Source organism: Heliangelus exortis, chromosome 4 (assembly GCF_036169615.1).
Source record: "Heliangelus exortis chromosome 4, bHelExo1.hap1, whole genome shotgun sequence".
NCBI lineage: Eukaryota > Metazoa > Chordata > Aves > Apodiformes > Trochilidae > Heliangelus > Heliangelus exortis.
This window is the reverse complement of record NC_092425.1, coordinates 31,715,055-31,735,241: the sequence shown is the minus strand read 5'-3', so window position 1 is coordinate 31,735,241 and position 20,187 is coordinate 31,715,055. Positions and strand designations below refer to the sequence as shown.

General features: G+C 34.8%; 1 protein-coding gene across 2 annotated transcripts in view; it reads right to left on the bottom strand.

The window, feature by feature from the left end:
- The window catches only part of ARAP2 (ArfGAP with RhoGAP domain, ankyrin repeat and PH domain 2), a 127,624-nt gene that overhangs the window by 54,763 nt on the left and 52,674 nt on the right, over nucleotides 1-20,187 (bottom strand). For both annotated transcript variants that reach the window (XM_071743784.1, XM_071743785.1), the window contains exons 11-19: nucleotides 14,829-14,944; nucleotides 13,448-13,647; nucleotides 12,624-12,709; nucleotides 11,757-11,939; nucleotides 9,707-9,881; nucleotides 8,428-8,562; nucleotides 3,540-3,684; nucleotides 1,181-1,283; nucleotides 350-548 (exon numbers count right to left, since the gene is read on the bottom strand). In XM_071743784.1, the coding sequence (XP_071599885.1) occupies nucleotides 350-548; nucleotides 1,181-1,283; nucleotides 3,540-3,684; nucleotides 8,428-8,562; nucleotides 9,707-9,881; nucleotides 11,757-11,939; nucleotides 12,624-12,709; nucleotides 13,448-13,647; nucleotides 14,829-14,944 (1,342 nt within the window). The remainder of the gene's footprint in view (nucleotides 1-349; nucleotides 549-1,180; nucleotides 1,284-3,539; nucleotides 3,685-8,427; nucleotides 8,563-9,706; nucleotides 9,882-11,756; nucleotides 11,940-12,623; nucleotides 12,710-13,447; nucleotides 13,648-14,828; nucleotides 14,945-20,187) is intronic.

Here is a 20,187-nt window from a genome sequence, read left to right as displayed (position 1 = left end):
CCCTGTCAAAAATATGAGACAATAATCCCAAAAGGTCATGTATTATTATTCAATTCTGTACACCTGCAAGAAAGATACTGCTGCAACTAGAACAAAAATTGTCTTGGTTCATTATGAAGCTGTGAAAAATCTTTCTAGCATGTGCCATTAATTGGGGAAAAAAAATCCAAGACAGAAATTTACCAAATCCATATTTTTATGGGAGTGTGAAGAGCACCTGGCTCATGCAAAGGCATAGTTACTAAACTCTGTAATGTTTATGACTTAAAAACAAAATAGGAATGATCTTAAAAGTGAATTAATTCCATAGAGTATTTCCTTAATTGTAGATGTTAAGCAAAGTTCTTACTTAGTTCTTGCAACCTCCTTAGATATATGGAATCTTCTTCAGCATTCTCCATCTCAAGACAAAAATAAAGGCTCGACTTCTCTATAGCAAACCAGCCTTTTCTCCACTGATCCAGGCTATGGCAATCTTTGTAGTACAGCTGCCCAATCAGGTCACAGTCTCTCTCTAATAAACCTTCAGCCACAGGGGGAACAAAATGCTACAAAGAAAATGGGGCAAGTAAGACAAAGAAAAAAATAAACTCTCTTCCCCTAAAAAAGCCCTACAAGTCAAGATACTGCAAATCTTTAAGACTCTGGGATTACAGCCATGGTAAAAAAGTAAGGCTTCAAGATTCATCATTCATAAACTCATATGTATGCTGAACTGAAACCATAAAATCAGGTATAACATAGTTTTTCCATTCATATTCTACGACTGAAATGTTTTTGTTTTTTAAGCTACAATTGATTTAATTAGTAATGTGACAGCATCTGGTACTGTACAAAATACAGTGCTGCTCTATGAATTCTGTTTCAGAACAGAATCGCAATCATAAACAACTTAGCTTGAATAAATTATTATATATGTATATACTAAAGCATCTTTAATATATTCTTATGGTCGCCATTAAACTGTTGCTTCAATTTCTTTTCAATTTTATTTAATTATCTTGCTTCAAACATTGAATCACAGAAGTTATTTCTTCTTGCTGCACAAGAAAGTTTTGCCCATAAGATAGATCAGTATTCATGAAGAATGGCTTCTCAAAGGATTTTAAGCTAATAATGACACTTTACTCTTTGTGCAAAGGCTCTTGGCCTAACTGGAAAAGATAATTATCAGAATTACCTTAGCTATTGCCCATGTCCATTTTCTTTGTGAACATGCAGTTTCAGCTCCAAACAGAAAAACACGCTCTGACATTAAGTAGATTTCAAAGGTAAAGATGTCCCTAAAGGAAGTAAGGGGAAAAAAAACAGCTGTATGTCATCCTCCTAACAACTGAAATACAAGAGCCCCAATTCTCTCTAGTTTTTCATTATTTCATACTTAAGGAATGCAATCCATTTGCAATTACTCCAATTTTACAAGTACAACCAAGCTAATAATGGAGTATTTTATAACACAACACGATCAAAGTGCAATTCAGGTAACAAGTGTTTATAGGCTACTACAATATTTATCTTTTTTTTCACTAACTGAAATCAATAGAAATGTTTACATATAGTCATTAACATTCACAGGGAATTCTTTTGCTTCTGAAAGTTAATGTAATTTTAGCAAGCATATTTTTGTGATGCATACAAACCCTTTTTTTTTAGGTTCAAGATAAACATTCCAGCTCACTGATTAGGAAGTTGTGCACAAGTTAACACATAATCACAGAAATACTGGTTCCAAGGGACTTTCACATCACTTGACTTGGTCTCCTGCTCAAAACGGGACTATCAATAACCATAGATCAGAACAGAAATGAAAAGCCTTGAAAACCTTCAAGGAGGGAGATTATTTCTCTCACCAGCCTGTTCCTGTTCTCCACCACCCTTCTAAGAGAGATCTTTCCTCTTCTCCAGCCTGAACAAGGGCACTGCCACTGCCTCTATCACACACCAAACCAAGAGCTTGGTTCCGTCATGTTTATGATTACCCTTTCAAGTTGCTGTAGCTCAAGTTCTTAAAGGTTTTTTGGTGGGGAAGTCTTCTGGGTTTTTATTTATTTATTTTTAGAAAATGTATCATTGTTTAAACAGCTGTATCGTGTTTTTCCATTTTTAAGTAACAAACAATAAGGATAAAGATAAAGGAGGGAAACCAGTTGAAATTGCAGATTAATTTGTGAAGTAAATATCACGCTGGACTTAGGGCCTGCTTTTAACATATAAATTATGGTCCATGAATTCATAGTGTGTTTTTTGTCTGTAACTTTCCCTAGAACTGCCACAGATGGCACATGCTTTTGCCTTTTGATGCTGAAGATTAATATCTGTCTACAGCTGGAGAACTGAACATGAGTCAGTCCGCTCATTTTGAGTAACTTCTTTGAAAATTTTAAGTAAATACTTAATTCTGACTACATGAAAAAGCAAATTTAGAGAAATATCTCACAAAACTTGCAGGTAAAAACAGCTGCAGGTTAGTCATTTCCTAGAAGTGAAGTATTCAGCCAACACATTTTTAATTTATGTATTATACTGAAGTGGAAGCATTTAGAGATGTAGCATGCAACAGGTTTGACTTGGTAACAGGTGTGACTTTTTTTTGTTTGTTTTTTTCCTGGCTACCACAAAGCTATGCTACTGCAGAAAAGTGAAGGCCACCTTCACTGTATTTTGCATCATGCTGAAGCATCGCCATATTTCAGGATTTTTCCCCTCTACATACCCTTTGTCTCTTTAGTACCTAAGTCCTTTCTTAATGTTGCCCTTTCCAGAAGCTTACTGAATAGACAGGTTTCTTTGCAGACACTTTTACTTTTTCACTACAAATGTTACAGGATTATTCTGTAGAACGAACTTGTTATTTTAGATACATACACATAAAAAATTTTAAAAGGAAGTGTCACTGAGTTTGTTAGATCCAAAGTATGGTTTAAACAAAAATGTTGCCCTAAAGTAATCAAGTACTACTGGCATGCAACTCAGATTTAGGTGAATCCCCATATGATGTTTTTAATGGCAAATGTGATACAAAAGAGTTGTAAAAGAAGAAGACCACAAAAAAGTTATCATCTTCAAACTATTACAATGTTCAACAGTAACACTGTTGTCTTCAACTGCAGAACAAAGAATGGGTTTCAAAGACCAAGAGATTTGTGATCAAAGCAGGAAACCTTGCAGAGAACTCTAATCTGCTGCATTATTATCAGGAAGAAAGAGAGTGAGAGTTTTGGCTCAAGGCAGAGGTCAAGCCCAGAAAGAAAGATGGTCATTAATTGTTCAATTTATCATCACATAACCTTTCAAGGACTAAGAATATGCATTACAGTTTTAATAAGAAACAGATGTATCAAATTTATTATGCCCTTTTAAATTACCCTAACATTTTCATTATGTCACTGTAAAAATAAATAAAAAAATAAAAAACCAAATACCACTTAATGCTTATTTCTTCAAGTCAAAATTCAGGAAAAAATAAGAAGCTCTAAAAACCCAAAGAAAAACCTTAAAAATACCTGTTTTTAAAGTGAAATATTAATTTGGGAACCTACCCTCTATTCAAAAAGAAGTCTGACTTGTGCACTACAAGACAGATCACTTCATTGATGTCAATCATACCATGAGGAGTAGTAGTTTTATCATTTTCATAGTAGCTCAGAAAGCCACTTTCCAAAGTGCACCATCTTTTGTTGAAATCTGTGAGTAAAGCAATAACAGAAAAGTTAGTTGACATATAATAAAGATTGCATCTTCCTACACAGGTTGCCTCAGAGGATTCATAGCTCTGTTGTAACATCAACACTTTTATGATGAAATCTCAGTTTCATTGACTTCAGTGGGCCAGGAAATCAATGTCTATGTTGATGTTACTTAACATACAGAAACTCTAGCATGGTCATTTAAGAAAAGAGTATTTCAAATATTTCATACTTATTTGTACTTTATGAGCATATTAAATTGCTTTTTAAGTGAATTTTACCCCTTGTAGGGCTACTACTTCACTTGCTGTGGAACCTGATGTTAGAAGAGCTGCACAATACCCTGTTACATGTTTAGCAGCAGAAAGTTAAGGGTACAAAAAAAAACATTCTACAAAGTTAGGAACACTGAAAGCTACAAGAACAATGTATATCACAAGAGCTGATATTACAATGAGTGAGTAAATCACGGAATGTAGAAGAAAAAAAAAAGCTACTTTTTCATGTTAGCGGACCTAGAGACCAAAACCACCAATCTGCCTTTGTTTGGAAATGCTTGGGTGTTCACTGACTGTCACAAGGTAAAGGAAAACAATTAAAGCCTTTCAAATAATCTGGAAAATATAATGTCATATATGCCAGAACTGGTATCCACACTGCTAGCAAACAGAAGGAAGACATTCTCAGATGTTCTGCTATTTATCTGATTAAATTTAAAAACAAAAACCTACCAAAATATTAGTGGATAATAAACTGAAGAACATAAAAACTAACAGAACAACCCTTCCCAGGTACATCAGTGGTTGAGCTCAGTTCTCCTACTGCAAGCCCGAGTGTCAAATAGTAAAGAAATGGTAGAGAATTTCCTAGCCAGAGGGCTGAGCATGGTTAAATTAACTAGTTAAGAATTCTGTCTTCAAATAACTCTGAAACAGATGTACTGGAGTAACTCATAATTGCCATACAGACAATACATACATTAAAAACAAAACCAAACCAAAACAAGATATAGAAAAAAGCCTGCAGGCTAACTTAGAAGTATTATTTGTATAAGCATATTTAGGACCACATGTCTACTCCATTATGAATCTAATATATAGATACAGTACATGATATAGCATATTGACATGACATAGGAACCTGATCTAAGAGAAGGTGTCCTTCTACCACACAGGAGGGTTGGAATTGGATGATCTTTAAGGTCCCTTCCAACCCTAACAATTCAATGATTCTATGTTATTGACTCTTTGCTACTTAAAATATTCATGCATTCATTCTATCTTACATCTAGTTCTTAGAATAAATTTGAGGTGTATCTATTCCCATCACTACAGAGTAGTAAGTCAAAGAGAAAATAATCTGTTTATTGCTATAACCTTAAAATTCCTTGTATAGCTGCACATATTCTGCTAAAGTGTGAGAATTTGGTAGAACAGCTCTGAAAAACAAAACAAAAAAACCAAAAGAACAAAAATCAATACAAAAATCAAACAAAAAAACCCAAAGTGCAGCTGCAGTTAATGGATACGTACTTACTGTGTTATCTGATATTAAACCCAATTATTTTTTTCTGTTATTTGCTGTATGATTTATACATGTTTCATAAATTTCTCAGTACTATTTTATTAACATTTATTAGTATTATGCTTCTTTCTATCTAGTTCTACTTTGCCTAAATACACATTTTAAATACCAAAATAAACATGAGATGTAGGGGTTTAAAATGCATGGGTTTAGAGGAGTGGAGCACCAAATTTGGAGCTTTTGACTGCTTAGGGTATTGTCACCCAGTTCCCCTGTTTCATCCCCAAAAGCCTCTTCTACACAATAGCTCATGTGAAACTGTTACACCTCTCAAGGACAATTTTGGTATGTCAAGGCTTTTAACTGATCATTAGCAGTTGTTAATTAACAACAACTTTCCTCAGAAGTTCTGAACCCCTGCAGCAACCACTGATTCTGCCATAATGAGAAGTACACACCAAGCTGGCTCACTCTCCTGCACAACCAGGATATCTGCAAACCCAGATAATGAAGAACTGGATTGTGTTTCCTGGTGTTTCATCTGGTTGTTATAAAACTTGGATTCAATTCACAGCACTTAATTTTTTTAATGTCCTTCTACCATTATGGCTCAGCCCACAAAGTGGTAACAGTCTTCTGTGACAACAAACACAGCACTTAAACTTTCAGCCCTTGGCACTACAGATAAGGCTGACAACTGCCTCAGAGATTTGTAACACTGGGAAGGGCACTAACTCCAGTTTAATGGGTAGACAGCTGAACAGGATTCTGACTTGCAGTCTTTACCACAAACAGAATTTAAAACCCTCAACAAATCAGAAAATCAAAAGCCCAGTGTACTTTGGGATAGGGACCAAAATTAAAACAAGTTCTGTAATTCCCAGCTAGAGACTGGTGATCTCTCTTTGGCCCTGGGAGAACTCAGTTTGCAGAACTGTTTCAACAGGAAAGAAGTTGTCTAGAACTTAATGGCTAGGTCACTTTTTTGGATAATGTGACCTTCTTAATTGAATCTTCACAGGAAGAAGGGACTGAACTATATTCCCCACACATTAGTTCTTTACCAATCAAATTATTTTTTTAAGACAATAAGAAAATTATCTCCATCTATTCCCAACAATCTGTGATATGCACATCTCATGTTATCTCATGTCAATGAGATTTTATAGAGGCAGAAAGAGTTCTTGACATAAGGGAAAAAATACAAAAGTGAAAAAAATAGAGAGTAGGCTCTGTTTTAAACAGTGACAAACCCCTTTTGTCACAATACTTCTTACACATGGCTGAGATGTATTAGAGCTCTCAGGCAAGAGCAGTTTCTAATTCAGAATTGCAGGGGTATTTGTTGTTGATGAAAGGATGCTATTATTTCATCTTCCTCCCCTGCCTTGTTTGTTATTTGTCTTCTTAAACTGCAAATGGTCAGGGAAACCTATCTTACTATGCATCTGTAAAGCACCCATCTTCAGAAACATGACACCTGAGATACAAATGGGTAATTCAACATTAATAGGAAACCAAAGCAAAAAAACACTCCTAAAAAAAAATCTGCTCCCCCCCAAGCAAACAGCAGAACACCTACCACCTACAAGATACTCAAAGGGTCAGAAGCCAAAACCTGAGCTAGTTTCTTTCCATTTACTGGATGTTCCTCCAAGGAGTAAGTGCAATGCTAAGCAAAATGCTACCAGCAGCTTTCAAAGCACCTGCATTTTTCTCCAATAAAAAATCATGAGTGAAGACAGTCAGAATTCAGCTACTTCTGGCCTGAGGGCTTTGTTCATAAATACTTTCAAGGCATCCTACTAACGATGCACACTTACACGGCACCTCTCCAAAAAGCACTGCAGAAGATAATCTGTGAGCATTTATAGATAAACCTTCAATCTATACACGTATTTACAAACTTACACTACACTTCTAATATACCATTGTGTTAGAAGAGACCAGTAGCATTGTCTTGTATCTGCTATCTATTTTGTCTTCCTAGGACCTTTTGATTTGTTTGTTTGCTTTTTGTTTTGGTTTGGGTTTATGTTTTGGGTTTATGTTTTGGGTTTATGTTTTGGGTTTATGTTTTTTTTAATTATTTTAATGATCTAGATATAGATACAGCACAGAAGACAAGATCTGCACTCAGAGCAAGTAGTAGTGAGTTTGCAGTTATGCCTTTCTTTGCTGAATAAGCTCAGTGTAGTTTCAGAACAATCCTCAAGAAAGCTACAGCAGATGTCTTTGTTAACAAGTACAAGCCTGCTGGGAAATGTCTGTGATGGATCATTAGTCCTGTTGGTCACCCAATGCTTTCAGGTAGCTGGCCCCACACTATTGTATAGAGCCTTCAAAAGCATATTTAAATGGGAGTTATGTGTTTTAACATGCTTTAATCTCCACTAAGTATTTTGAAGGCACGCACCACAAGAATATGGGCATAATCATACCAAGTATGTATATATCAATACATGATGTCATGTCAAGCAGTATGAGAAATATGAACACTAAGCAACCTTTAAATCACCTCAGATTTTTTAAATCCATGTAATTAGGATATCTAGAGGGAAGAAAAATCTAGGAACACAAAAAGAGAGAAAAAAGGAAATAGCACCTAAGAAAAATCAATCTATAGTAGCCCTCCTGCTATCCCCCCCAAAAAATCATAGAAGAATGATATACACCTGGTCACAATCAATATATACACAGAAGACCAGCTGTATCTATTGGAATATATATATCTATTTGTTCCACAAAACTATTTATTATAAAGTTGTTGGAAGTACTCATTTCCAGTTATAAAACTAAAAATTCATTAACTTGAGAAATACCCTATGTGTTATCCCTTTGGATGCTTACTAAGAAATCAGGAATACTTTTATGTGATTTCTAGGATACTATCATTTTAGGTGGGAACTACTTTTTGGCAGTTAGTAGCATCCATACAAGTATCATTAAAGTGAGAAGTGTTTCTAAGTGTTTTTTTATCAATAACTTGAATAATTTCTGTGTATTTGTTTTTTTCTTTTTCTGTCAACCACTGAATAAGGAGATCAAGACAATCAGTATTTACTTTATCTGAAGGAGTTCTACCAAATCAAAAGAGGATATGTCAAGAGAAAGACATTTTATCTTTTAAAAATTGATGCAAAAAAGTTAAAAAGAACCAAATTAATCCAAATCATACATATTCATATATTATTCAAATGCATAAAAAGTGAAATACCTTCTTTTAATTTCTTCTCTGTAAGAAGCTTAGTAGTATTAGAAGAAACTTTGTATAAGAATTCGCAAAGAAAGGTGGAATGTGAAGAATCTTCAGAGAAGCCACTTTCAAAACAAGTATCATAGTTGGGGAAATCTATTAAAAGACACAGAAGTTGCATATAAAACTTTAGTTATATCAGCTATAAGCATTCCTCCACATCTTTCTAACTGCTTATCAGTAGATACACAGTTGCTCTGTGATACTACTGCACAGATGCCTCTTATTGATCAATTTTTATAATTAGAGTAAAATTATGACATATTTACCAAAAAACAGCATCGGTTCACATTTCTTACCAAATGGCCACTGTCTACCACTGCTTGCCAATGTAATCTAACATACAGTTTTCTGGTGTACAGTTTCCTTTCTTTTAGTTCCATCCCTTAATAACATATTTCAGCAGAAGGGAACTGTTTCTCCTGAGGGCTTATGTAGAAGTTTAGCACCAACTCTGGCAGCTGACAGTGCACGAGGAAGCAGAAAGCTGGTCCAGATGTATATCCACAATGGCTGCAGTACAACACAGCTGACTTTTTCTAGTGTAAATCTTCATGTAGACTTTCATTCCCTGACTGCTTCAGATGCTGTACACCCTTTCAGAACGTAAGCTCAGGCACATCCACACTCTACTTTTTTTTTTTAATTTAAGACCCTAATAACAGTCACACAACCAGAACTGATGACCTAAGTTCACTGTGTGCTCCAAGCTGCAGCAGAAGTTGTGAAAAAGCAAAGCTTTGCTGGAAAAGATCCTATTACAAGTTCAAGATGAGAGTTTTATTCTGGGAAGAGTGTGTGTGAAAAATCAGGTAGGTCTGTGTGCAGTAGGGATAGATATCAATTTAAACAATCTTTAAGAAAAAGTAAAGCTCAGGACAAGTAGTTTAGCTGCATGTTAACTGTATATACTCATTTTTTCTACTACAAGCCTGATAATATTGGCAGAACATATGACATTTTTCTTCTGTGTTATAAATAAGGGTATGAGGTCTATGAATTATCACTGTGTTTTTCATTGGTTTTTTTAGCCCTAAAATTGATTTCTGAGCAAAATAGAAATAATTTGTATGTAATTACCTACACTGTCTGCTGAAATGTAGTGAAACACCAACAAAACTCCCCCCCATACTGCTGTTCAATTCAATCACACTTTTCTTCTGAATTCCCTCCTTCTCTTTTGCTCAGCCTCAAATCAGAAGATATAAAAAAGATACTATATCTTGAGAATATATCCTACCTGAGAACTTGTTATGGTACAGGAATTCCATCTGCAGCCTTTGTCCAGCTTTCTTGGCTAATAAGTATGGAGTACTGTAAACAGGGTCTCCAGTGGCACACATAGCATCAGCCCCACTGAACAGCAACATCAAAGTTTCTAGCACATCCTGTTTAACTACTGCAGCACACAGAGCCTTATCATGGAGAGGGAAAATTAAAAATGTCTTTAAATAAGAAAGTTATTGACAACAAGCATGTAATTTAGATTACCCTTCCACCTCCAATATAGTTCTCCTACATTTTCAAAGAGCATAAACATAGAGAAGTAGAGAGAATCATAAAGTATGGTCTGAATCAAGATAAAAAGCAGCAAAAGCAACAACAAAAACCAAAAAACATCATCAACCCAAAACCTTTTGTTGCTGCCACAAGCCTCAACTGGGCAGGGCAGTATGAATGAATAATACAAATGGAGAGGAAGCTTGTATATTAAAGTGGAAAATTCCCCCCTCAATGTCCTTCACACACTACCGAAAAAAGTCTTAATATTTCAGAAAGTTCAATTTTATCAGTAGGAAACAGACTAAAATTAGTATGTAGTTTTTCAAAGCTATGGTCACAATCAATAAAGCAACTATTCTTTAGGCATCTTCATACTTGATCATCTTCAAATCATCTTTAAATCTTAAGATTTAAAGATCTTGCCACATCCCAAAAGACCATCCACTTTCATTTTTGAATACACACAGAAGTAAAAAACTTTTTCTAAAATGCAGGTCTAAACCCAGGAGTAGTTACACAATTACAGAAATCTGTTTTCTAACAATTTTCAAGTTAGTATGTATTCAGTTAATGTTAGTTTGTAATTTCATGACTCTAAACAGAATTTGGCCATTAGATCTGGTATTTTTTCCCATTAGCTAAGTGTTTAATTGACAAACAACATTGCCCCTCCCTCCCCTCCAGAAGAAAACCCCATAGATGACAGAAGAACCAAGCCTGTAAAACAGAGCTGTTTCCTGTGGTCTGCAGTTACAATGGTAAAGTCTCCTGCACAGCTGTTGCCAATAAAAAGAAAACAATCCAAATATTTTGCAATGACAAAGAAATCCAAAATCGTTTCTCAATTACAATGAAATGTGGAAAATATAAATTCAAGGTATACAGTGAGATGGTTTTATAAACTTGGGTACAAGTGTTTTAAAGACAGCTATTCTTACATGCCTGTATTTTAACTTATGTATGTAACTGACAAATCTTGTAGGATGTATGGAAAGTAACACTTTTTTGACACATTAGCTAATGAACAAATGGACCTCTCTAATTTAAACCACAATAACTTTTAAATGTTACTCCTTCCCCACAATACCTGCATACCCTTTGACACAATTTGACTCATGTAACTGAATGTATTAGTATTGTTATTTACATGCATTTAACTCTTCTATACTCCTATACCCTACACAATCGTGACTCTGAAATAAACGGATATTAGAAGTCAGTCAAATTGTCAAAAATTAAACAGAAACTGATAATTTTAGTTAGGATTTTCCACTTTATATCCGTAAAAAAATGTGCTATTTGTGTAGAAGGAAACACTGAGAATACATATTTTTCATCTTTAATTTTAGCTTGTTTCCTACAATCCATGTAAAAATGCATGAGCTACTTTCACCATTAATAACATAAAATCATCTAATGTATGGGAATGCTAGAGATTATACATATAAATAATAAAAAACACATAAAGAATGCATGTAAAGAAGTGAAGTGGAAATTTGTATCTCTACAGCATACACTTGAATGAAAATAAAGATCTATAACCATTGATGGCTCTGCAAGACACCACACAGGCATCATGAGCTTCTACAAATAAACTATCTGGAAACCTATGAACAAGAAAATCATGAAATGATTCCTGTAATCTTCAGAACAATCCTTATTCAGCTCTGTGAGAATATCACTACAGATTTTGAACTGATTTCCAACCAGTTTATCAAGATGAGAAACTACATACAGATACATTACAATACAAGTATTTGGCATGGGCTTAGCTATCCTAGTATTACCTTATTCAATTGTTCCTTGGTTTTGTAGGGAAAAGGTGTTTTCCTGAATCTTCCTTCTTTATATTTTTGTGTAATGAATGCTATCCTTTTTTCTGCAGGGGCATCCATATGCAGCTCTTCATCTGGAGGAAGATTTCCTGCCCAGAAACTGTTTGCCCTCTTATTTCCAATGATGATAAAAAGCTGGGATGAGATGTTAAAAAAAAAAGACAAAATAGCATGAAGGATATGAAGCTGGTAAATAGTTTTTAGCTGCTAAAAGTTGAAAAAGAAAGTTATTAAAGGGGAGAAAATCGCCTGCAGGAGACGGAAGCCTCTCTCAGTCACTGCCTGTGGTAATTTAATAATGAATAATAAGGTCTACAGTCAACATTTACCATCAATAGCCACCAAGCTTTACAAGGCTAAGCAGTTATAATATTTCAATGCATATTAGAAAATACCAGTAAAAGGTCAGAAAAGACTACCTATGTTTTAAAGAAAACACCAGTGACTCAAAGCTCTGTATCAGCACTGCTTTTCAACACTCCAAGCACCTAAAGTGGTAGTGAGAAGCTTCCTTTCTCTTCCCCTTCCTGATACTGCCCATCATGATTGCTCTCCAAAAGCATTTTCTTTCTGCCCCCCAAAAAGAGAACTTCGATGCTGGAGAAATACTAAGAAAAATTGTCCAGATGGTTATCAAAACAAATTAGCATTTTGAATGACACATAGGTGCATTATTCCTGAAAACATCAAGTTTACTATAAGAGCAGCATGTTATTTATCTGCTGTATGTCCAGCTTTCTTGTGAACAAAGCAATAAATAACTCCTGTCCATACAGTAGTTGTCAACAGTAAAGATACAGTTAGAAAACCACAACATACCTCAATCAGTTCATTGCTCCAAATGCTGGCATCCATTTTCAGACTCCGGACCTTTGAATCTCTTGGTCCTAAAGATCTGTGCTGTCCTGAAAATCCCAAAGTATCTGTATTTAACTAAAGCACTTAAAGTGGATTTCTCTTCTGCTGAGATAACAAAAAAGTTTAATGAAGACATTTATTCTAATACTTATTTTTTTTAAAGACTGATTTTGATATTTGAATAGAAAATAAAAGCACCAGAACCTACCAAAATTGAAAAAAAAAAAAAAAAAGTAGAATAGCATTTGATAGTAATCTATTAAAAAGGTAGTCTGTATGATGTAGAATACTTTTGGGTCTGTTTCAAATGAAAATCTGAAGTTATTAAGCATACATTTGAATATAAAACATGACAGAACTAGATTTTTAGCAGTATCAGAAAAAGATATCCCTATTGACAGTAAAATATGCCCCCAGGCAAAAGAAGTAATCTCCAAATTAATACACTGAAGTATTTTGGCAACCAGCCCTGCAGAAGTTCCCACTAAGTGCTTGTGCATTTTAATTTTCACTAATTGTGAAGGATTACTCAGCTGAGGAAAACCAATCAACTTACAGACCTGTCATTTATGCATGGAAGTGATTTAGAACAAGGATGACCTTGGTATTATTAAAAAAAAAAAAAAAAAAAAAAAAAAAGTATGTTCCCTTTTTTGTGTGTAAAAACTCTCACAAGGATGGCACTGTAAAAATAAAAAAAAGCCAGTTCAAGGACATACACAGATATGCAAATATGACATTTTGTAGAACCCACACAGCCTGCTGCCATTAATTACTCTACCTACCTGCACACTTCTTACAAATGACAACACAGAGATTGATGGATGCCCAGTCAGGACTGGGAGCTTTACAGTCAGCACAGCTTCTGTTGGACTCATTGAACCAAATCTTCTCAGCTACTTCATAATCAGACAGAGTTTCTGCTATCGATTGTTGCAGTGCTTCAATCCAGTCTTGTTTCTCTCTTTCAGACTCTGCTGTAAAGCTGAAACAATTGACTTTTCTGTGTTATTGATCTTTATTTTAAAGCCCAATTAAACATAGTCTGTAGTCTCTCCTATTTATTACATTTACACCCAAATCACAGGTAAAAAGTCTTCCTCTACACAGATACAAATACTAAGATGGAATGTATTATTTTGAAATTTTGTCAATGAAAATTCCATTTGTTTCTGCATTCAGTTTTCAACGAAACCACTACTAGGATGAGCTGCATAGCTCTTATCATGTTCAAGTTATGCTCCTGAGTTACTTTCAATCTTTTTGTATTACCACATCCCAAACTTAAAGACTGAACTTGAACAAAAGCATAAAACAACCTAAGGAAACAGAGATTTATTGAAGAGTAAAACCAGACTTGCTAGCTGCAATAGTCAAAAAATGCTCCTCATTTAAATCAATCTTTTTGAAATATATAAATAATAAGAAGCAAACACTCACATGGTGATGACTTAGAGAAAAATCAAAGAACTAGCTGTCTGCTAACTAGTCACAGATTCGAATCTCTGATTAAGACTTATTTACCTACTACTCTAGTCAACTGAGAATGAAACTAAATTCACTTAGCAAGCCTAGGAGAATAAAATGTATTCTTCTACTACATTACTGATATTTCATTTAAGAAACACTACTACACTTTAAAAAAGGGTTTTATTAGCATGTACTTGTATTTTCTTAAAATCATTACAAGTCACAACATCAGCCAAAGTGAAACTTTCTACTGATTTCCAATGGATGTTTTCTACAGGGGACACCACATGACTGATTATTTTCTTTTTGAATAAAATGCTTAATAGTATTAAATGAACACAGCAATATTTCACTACTGCAGTTTATTATTCTTTAAGACAGAATGAAGTTCTTCAATTTACTCTTTTTGTTTTAACCTCCACTTGCACAGAATGAACAAAGAAGGCTACATAAACATATGATTCTGTGTGCATGACATCGGGTCAGGGAGGTAACAGATGAAGGCACAGGACTCAGCAGAGGAAAGAAAATCCTATTCTTTTTTTTTCTTTTTTTTTTTTATAAAAAAGCTAAGCTATCTCCATAAATCATTAAAAAGCATTACCATTCATCCAAACCAGAGAGGTCATTGTAGTATGAAGCAAGTATTTCTTCAGTTATTTGCATACTTTGTAATGTAAACCTTACATTTCTTACCTAAAGCTTTTATAAGGTGTAATTATTTCAAAAGATTGCTTTGCAGTCCGATCCACTTGTTTCACATTTGCCACATTCATAGGGATTAAAGTAATACCAAATCCTGTCTTAAAATCCTAGGGAAAAGACAATAAAAGTTCAGGGTTTATCATTAAAAAATCAAACATGCATAGATCAATTGAATCAGCACAGTCCAAATATCCAAGGTCACTAATACACATTTTGTCCACATTATGAAAGCTCCTTCGAACTTTTTTAATGGATAAATAAACCTATACTCATTTCTGTCCAAACACTATGCTTGTAATTGCTAGAATGACATTGCTAAGTTGTTAGAAGGAAAACAGACATGCACACTGTAACTATTAAATAAGGGAAAAAAAATAACAGATTGAATTAAAATGTGGATCCAAATCTATCAAAGTATCTAGCTTAAATCATACCTAAATGAATAAATAATCTTAATACATCTAAATAATTTTCATTAACAGCAGTTTCGGTTGGTTTTAAACAGACTGTATGCACAAAAAATATATTATGTATACTATTCTTTCCTAAATCTTTGGTTCCTCATGCTTTTGATGTATAGCATGAACTAAACATGTCAAACGTGTTTTTGAAAAGAAGTCCTACAGAACAGCCAAAATAGACAGAGGTATTTGTGAGTCAACTATTAGAAATGCTATGCATTTTTGCCTTAAACCAAGAAAATGTTTTCCCCTGCATGGAACAATGTACTCAGAGATCAATCCTACATTAACACAGTTGGGAAATAAAGTGTTCAGTGAGCTCCTGCAAGGCTCTCTCAAATGTACGCCTTTTGGGACCACTGATAGGCACAGACATCATTTCTTACCTATTCTGAACACCAACAGTATCTCCTCCTAAAACTGACTTATTTAGGTGTTCGTCTAATGGTAGTCACTTCCACAAGTTTAATATCTGGAAATATTAGCATATTTCTTGAAACAGAACCTACATAAGAAACAAACCTACAAAAACTACATCATCCAAGCAAAAGGCTGAATCCACACATCTCACCATCTGCAAGAGGCTCACTAAGTTCTCTCTCATGTAACAACTCACTGGGTGGGAGCTGATAAAACACAGGAGCAGAGGAGGGGACAAGGTCCAGCTACTTGCATGTGCAGCAGGGACTGGTTTTCTAGTGAATACATATTTAAACCTGCATCACTGACAAGTTTCTCAGAAGTAGATTTTATTACTTTCTAAGTATTAAAGCTCACATGGAAAGGATATTTCACAAAATTCTTTTCACTCCCCTTACTTGAGGTATGAGCAATAAAAATTTCATTTTAGTTATGACTGGTAAGTCTAAATCTGAAATTCAACACACATGTGGGTCTACACACAAGGCAAAGTTTGAATTATATCATACAGGGCACTGAGGAGAACTAAAAGGCATTATAGTGTTGATTTTCAGTGAGATTTTTTTAAATGCCATAATTTCCAGTAATTAAGTATAGCATGGGATAAGTCAGCTAATGTTTCCTTGACAGAATTCTTACTAAGAATTTATTTATTTATTTTTACCTGGAGTTACCTTTGATGGTATTAGTGTGGAAAACAGGTATAGATTTAAGCACAAACCTTTATAAGAATAGTTTTCAACAAGTACCCTTGCTTAGCCACTCCTCCTATAGTATTTTTTTTTTAAATATTTATACCTTTCTCATACCTTCATACTTTAACACAGACATTTTAAATCTCCCTGCTCATCTTCAGCCTCCACTCCATTTCCCTATAAATAATGGTTTTTATACTGACACATCTGCCTTAGAAGAGCACAGAGTCCTGTGAAGCCTACACAGTCCCTAATTCATCCTCAAAGAACAGTTCTATGGGAAAGGAGTGGGCAGAGTAATCTCTTTTTGAGTATGAACTTGACAGCATGCTCTGTAGCAGTGAAGCAGACATCACCAGCAAGAAAAATAGATGCATGAAATACAGAGTAAAAAAAAAAAAAAACACACACAAAAAAAAAAAAGGCTGAGGAGAGAAAATTACTAATTTTTTATTTCTATTAGCAGCTGTGTCTTAAATCAAATGAAAAATGTAATAAAAAACTAACTTTCTAGAATTCAAAGGTCTGCACTTCCATGATATAAACTGGGTGCTGGTTTCAATTATCTGAAATAATTTGCCTTAAGAAATCCTGATTTTTAGAGGCCAGGTAACAAGGACCATACTTTCACCTGAAATACAGTGTAGTGCATTGTTTATTAAAAAGCAGCTGAATGACTGCCAGAAGTCTTGATTAAGAGGAGCTCAATATACTCTTAGATCCAGATTAGAGTTTATGTAAAATAAATGATGAGTAGTGAAGATGACTGAAATAATAACTACCATATTGAGCTGGACCAAAAGTTCACCTAATACAGAAACTTCCCTTTAAGCACTTGCTACTGGCAACTGTCATGAAAAGAATGTAAATAAGAAAAGCTGCATTCTCATTTTGCCAAATAAGCTTCCAGCTGTCTAAGGCCTTCAAGCTCATAAAGTTCAAACAGTTGCAGTCAAGCCATGATACTCAGTAGCAACTGACAGCCAATCCTTAAGGAATGCAAATTCATGTTTTGAGGGCTCTGCAGAACCATACTTCATAAATTTTCCAAATACTAATTGTGCAAAAAAGTAATTCCTTTTGTGCATGGATGTTGGTGGGGTATTTTGCCTGGTAACAGGGAGTTTCACTGCATGACATCAGAGAAATGAAATGGTAGCTAAACTTCATTCATCTACTATTCATCTACTTACTACATGCAACTCCTTCTTGAAAAATCTCTGTCCTGTACTACCTTCAGCCTGTCCTTTTGGATGCCTCCAAACAGCTGGCAGTGCCCAATGTCCTGGGAGCAAAAAGGAAGCAGACTGCATGGAAACACCCTGCAGGTGAAAGATGGCACAGGTTTGTGTCTGTGAAGACAGACACCAAATTCTGTCACACTAAACAATGCAGAACTAAGGAAGCACTCTAGAAATAAAATGCATTAATTTGAAGTCTTTACCTAAATTTAACTGGAGCAGCAAACCTCCAGAGTTTGCACAATACCCAGTGTATGAACAATCTCACTGAAGAAAGAGTAACTATTATCTTGTTTTAAATTCAGCAAGTGCTTAAGAAGCACTTAAGAACTGAAAAGTACTGCATTTCAGTGTGAGGAATGTCAAAAAGGGTAGGAAATTACTAACATAATTTTCAGAACTGAAGTTTGTGGCAAAGTAACGTGTTTCATTGGTGCATTAGAGTGAGGTTATTGCCATAGACAAACTCTTTACAGTAACCATGCAACTCTTGGCATAAACAAGGTTTTGTGAGCACCAGGTCCACTGGAATATCGTGTTCAGGGTTCAGAATTATGTGCTTTCAGAAGTGCAGTCTTGTTCTCTTCTTCAGAAACAGAAGAGAGAACTGAGAGAAACACTCCACTTGGAAAAATAAATACATTCACTCTGAGTGCACAAGAGGACAATAGGGCCATCCAATCACTGTACAAAATGTACTGACAGCAAGACCAAGCGGGATCTTTTCAGGATAAGAATTGACTTCTACAGACCAAAAGCTCATTGTTTCAGATGCACTCAGCTGTATCTTTCAGAAACAGAACAAGCCTAAGAAAATTCAAAAATGCTTCAAGAAAGCTGAGGGTTTGTGTTTTCTTTACAAAATATAGATATGTCCTAAATGTTTATATTTTTTTAAGACTACCTCAATGGACTTGAAGAAAGGTTGAAAAATGGGTTGACAAAACACAAGCAAAAATCCAAACTCCTTCATTTTCTTTTTTTAAAAACAATTTTTTCTAAAAAAAAATCCAACAAATTCTTTACAGATGCAATAATAGAGCAAAAGTATTCACTAAAAAGCACAGTTAACTGAAGGCTAAAAATAATAATAGCTAAAAGTAGTTAACTATGAGTACATGCTTTCTACTAAATTGTTCCTTTCTGAAGGAAGAATAAATATATTGTGTGTTCTGCTGTCATGCACCCCTGTCTTCTCATGCACCCCTTTCTGAGAAGGACATAAACCAACAAAAACCTGTCATCTGTATACAAACTGTGAAATTATATAACTTTCCTTTAAACATACCTTTAACATGTATCTATAAAGTGCACATCGGTGTACAAATTGCTATCTCTTCATGTTATGTGTCATCTTTCATAGGAAAAAGCTACCCTGATACATGCTTTCCTAACCTTTCTTCTGTTCTGGATAAAACTCAAGGAGCTTCAAAACTGGTTTAATACATTTTGTAATATATATCACTGGTGTTTTACAGACACAGAACTAAATCATGCAGCTACATCTCAACACCTCTAATTTTCCCAGCTGTTTAACAGGTAACTTTTGCTATGTTGTCTTAAAAAGCCAGGCCTGTGGATCTCAATATAATTTTGAAACAGATCTCCAATCAGAGGCTCACTCTTGCAGTTCTCAGTTAATGAACAAAACTCATCTACAAAACTCCTCCTCCCTGGCATGTATATACTTCATTTATTTTTCTTATTTTTTCCCTTCAGCTCAGTTTTGCTCAGTGGTAACACTTGGGCTAGCACTCTTGCTGGTTTACTTAAACTAAATTTCATTTCAACACTGGAGTTCCAGGGTTGCTGCTTGTGTTCCTCAACTGTTTCAGCAGTTACAGTCATGTCTGCATGTGCCATCTTTTATGAATCTAACATTACGTCCATCAATTTGATTTAAAAAATAAAACAAACAACATTCCTCAGGAAAATATCTTGAAAAAACCCAACAAAAAAACCCCAACCCCAATTACAAGTTAACTCTTAATTCCTCACATAAAAATCATTAAAAATGAATCCCAAGTTTTATTTTGAAGGATAAATAACTCTACCATACATTAGAAAGAACAGTCCATGTTTTCACCCGAGTTTTTTGGTTTTTGCAGGAGGTATAATTCTACATACACAAACATTCATATACGTACATGTGTAAATTTAAATTTGAAGGATATTTTGAAGTACACCTAGTACAAAAGTACAGAGCTCTGAAGTACAAAAATAGTACTGGTGTATGCTGGGAGAACAGCACTTCTGGGAATTGCTACATCAACTGAGTATTCTCACTGCACATCAGTTTCCTTCCTCTGAATTACAAGCTCATGGTCCCTTTGCTTTTTTTTTTTTTTGGTCTCTGGCTGTCAGATCTTGAGGTCATGCAATATTTAAGGGTGTGTACACACACACATACATATGTAAGGTCCCAATAAGGGCAAATAATAAGGTACCAATAAGAAAAATATGCTACCTATGAACATTATATATATACATCCAGGCACATGTATATATATGTATGTGTCTTTACATAGGCATA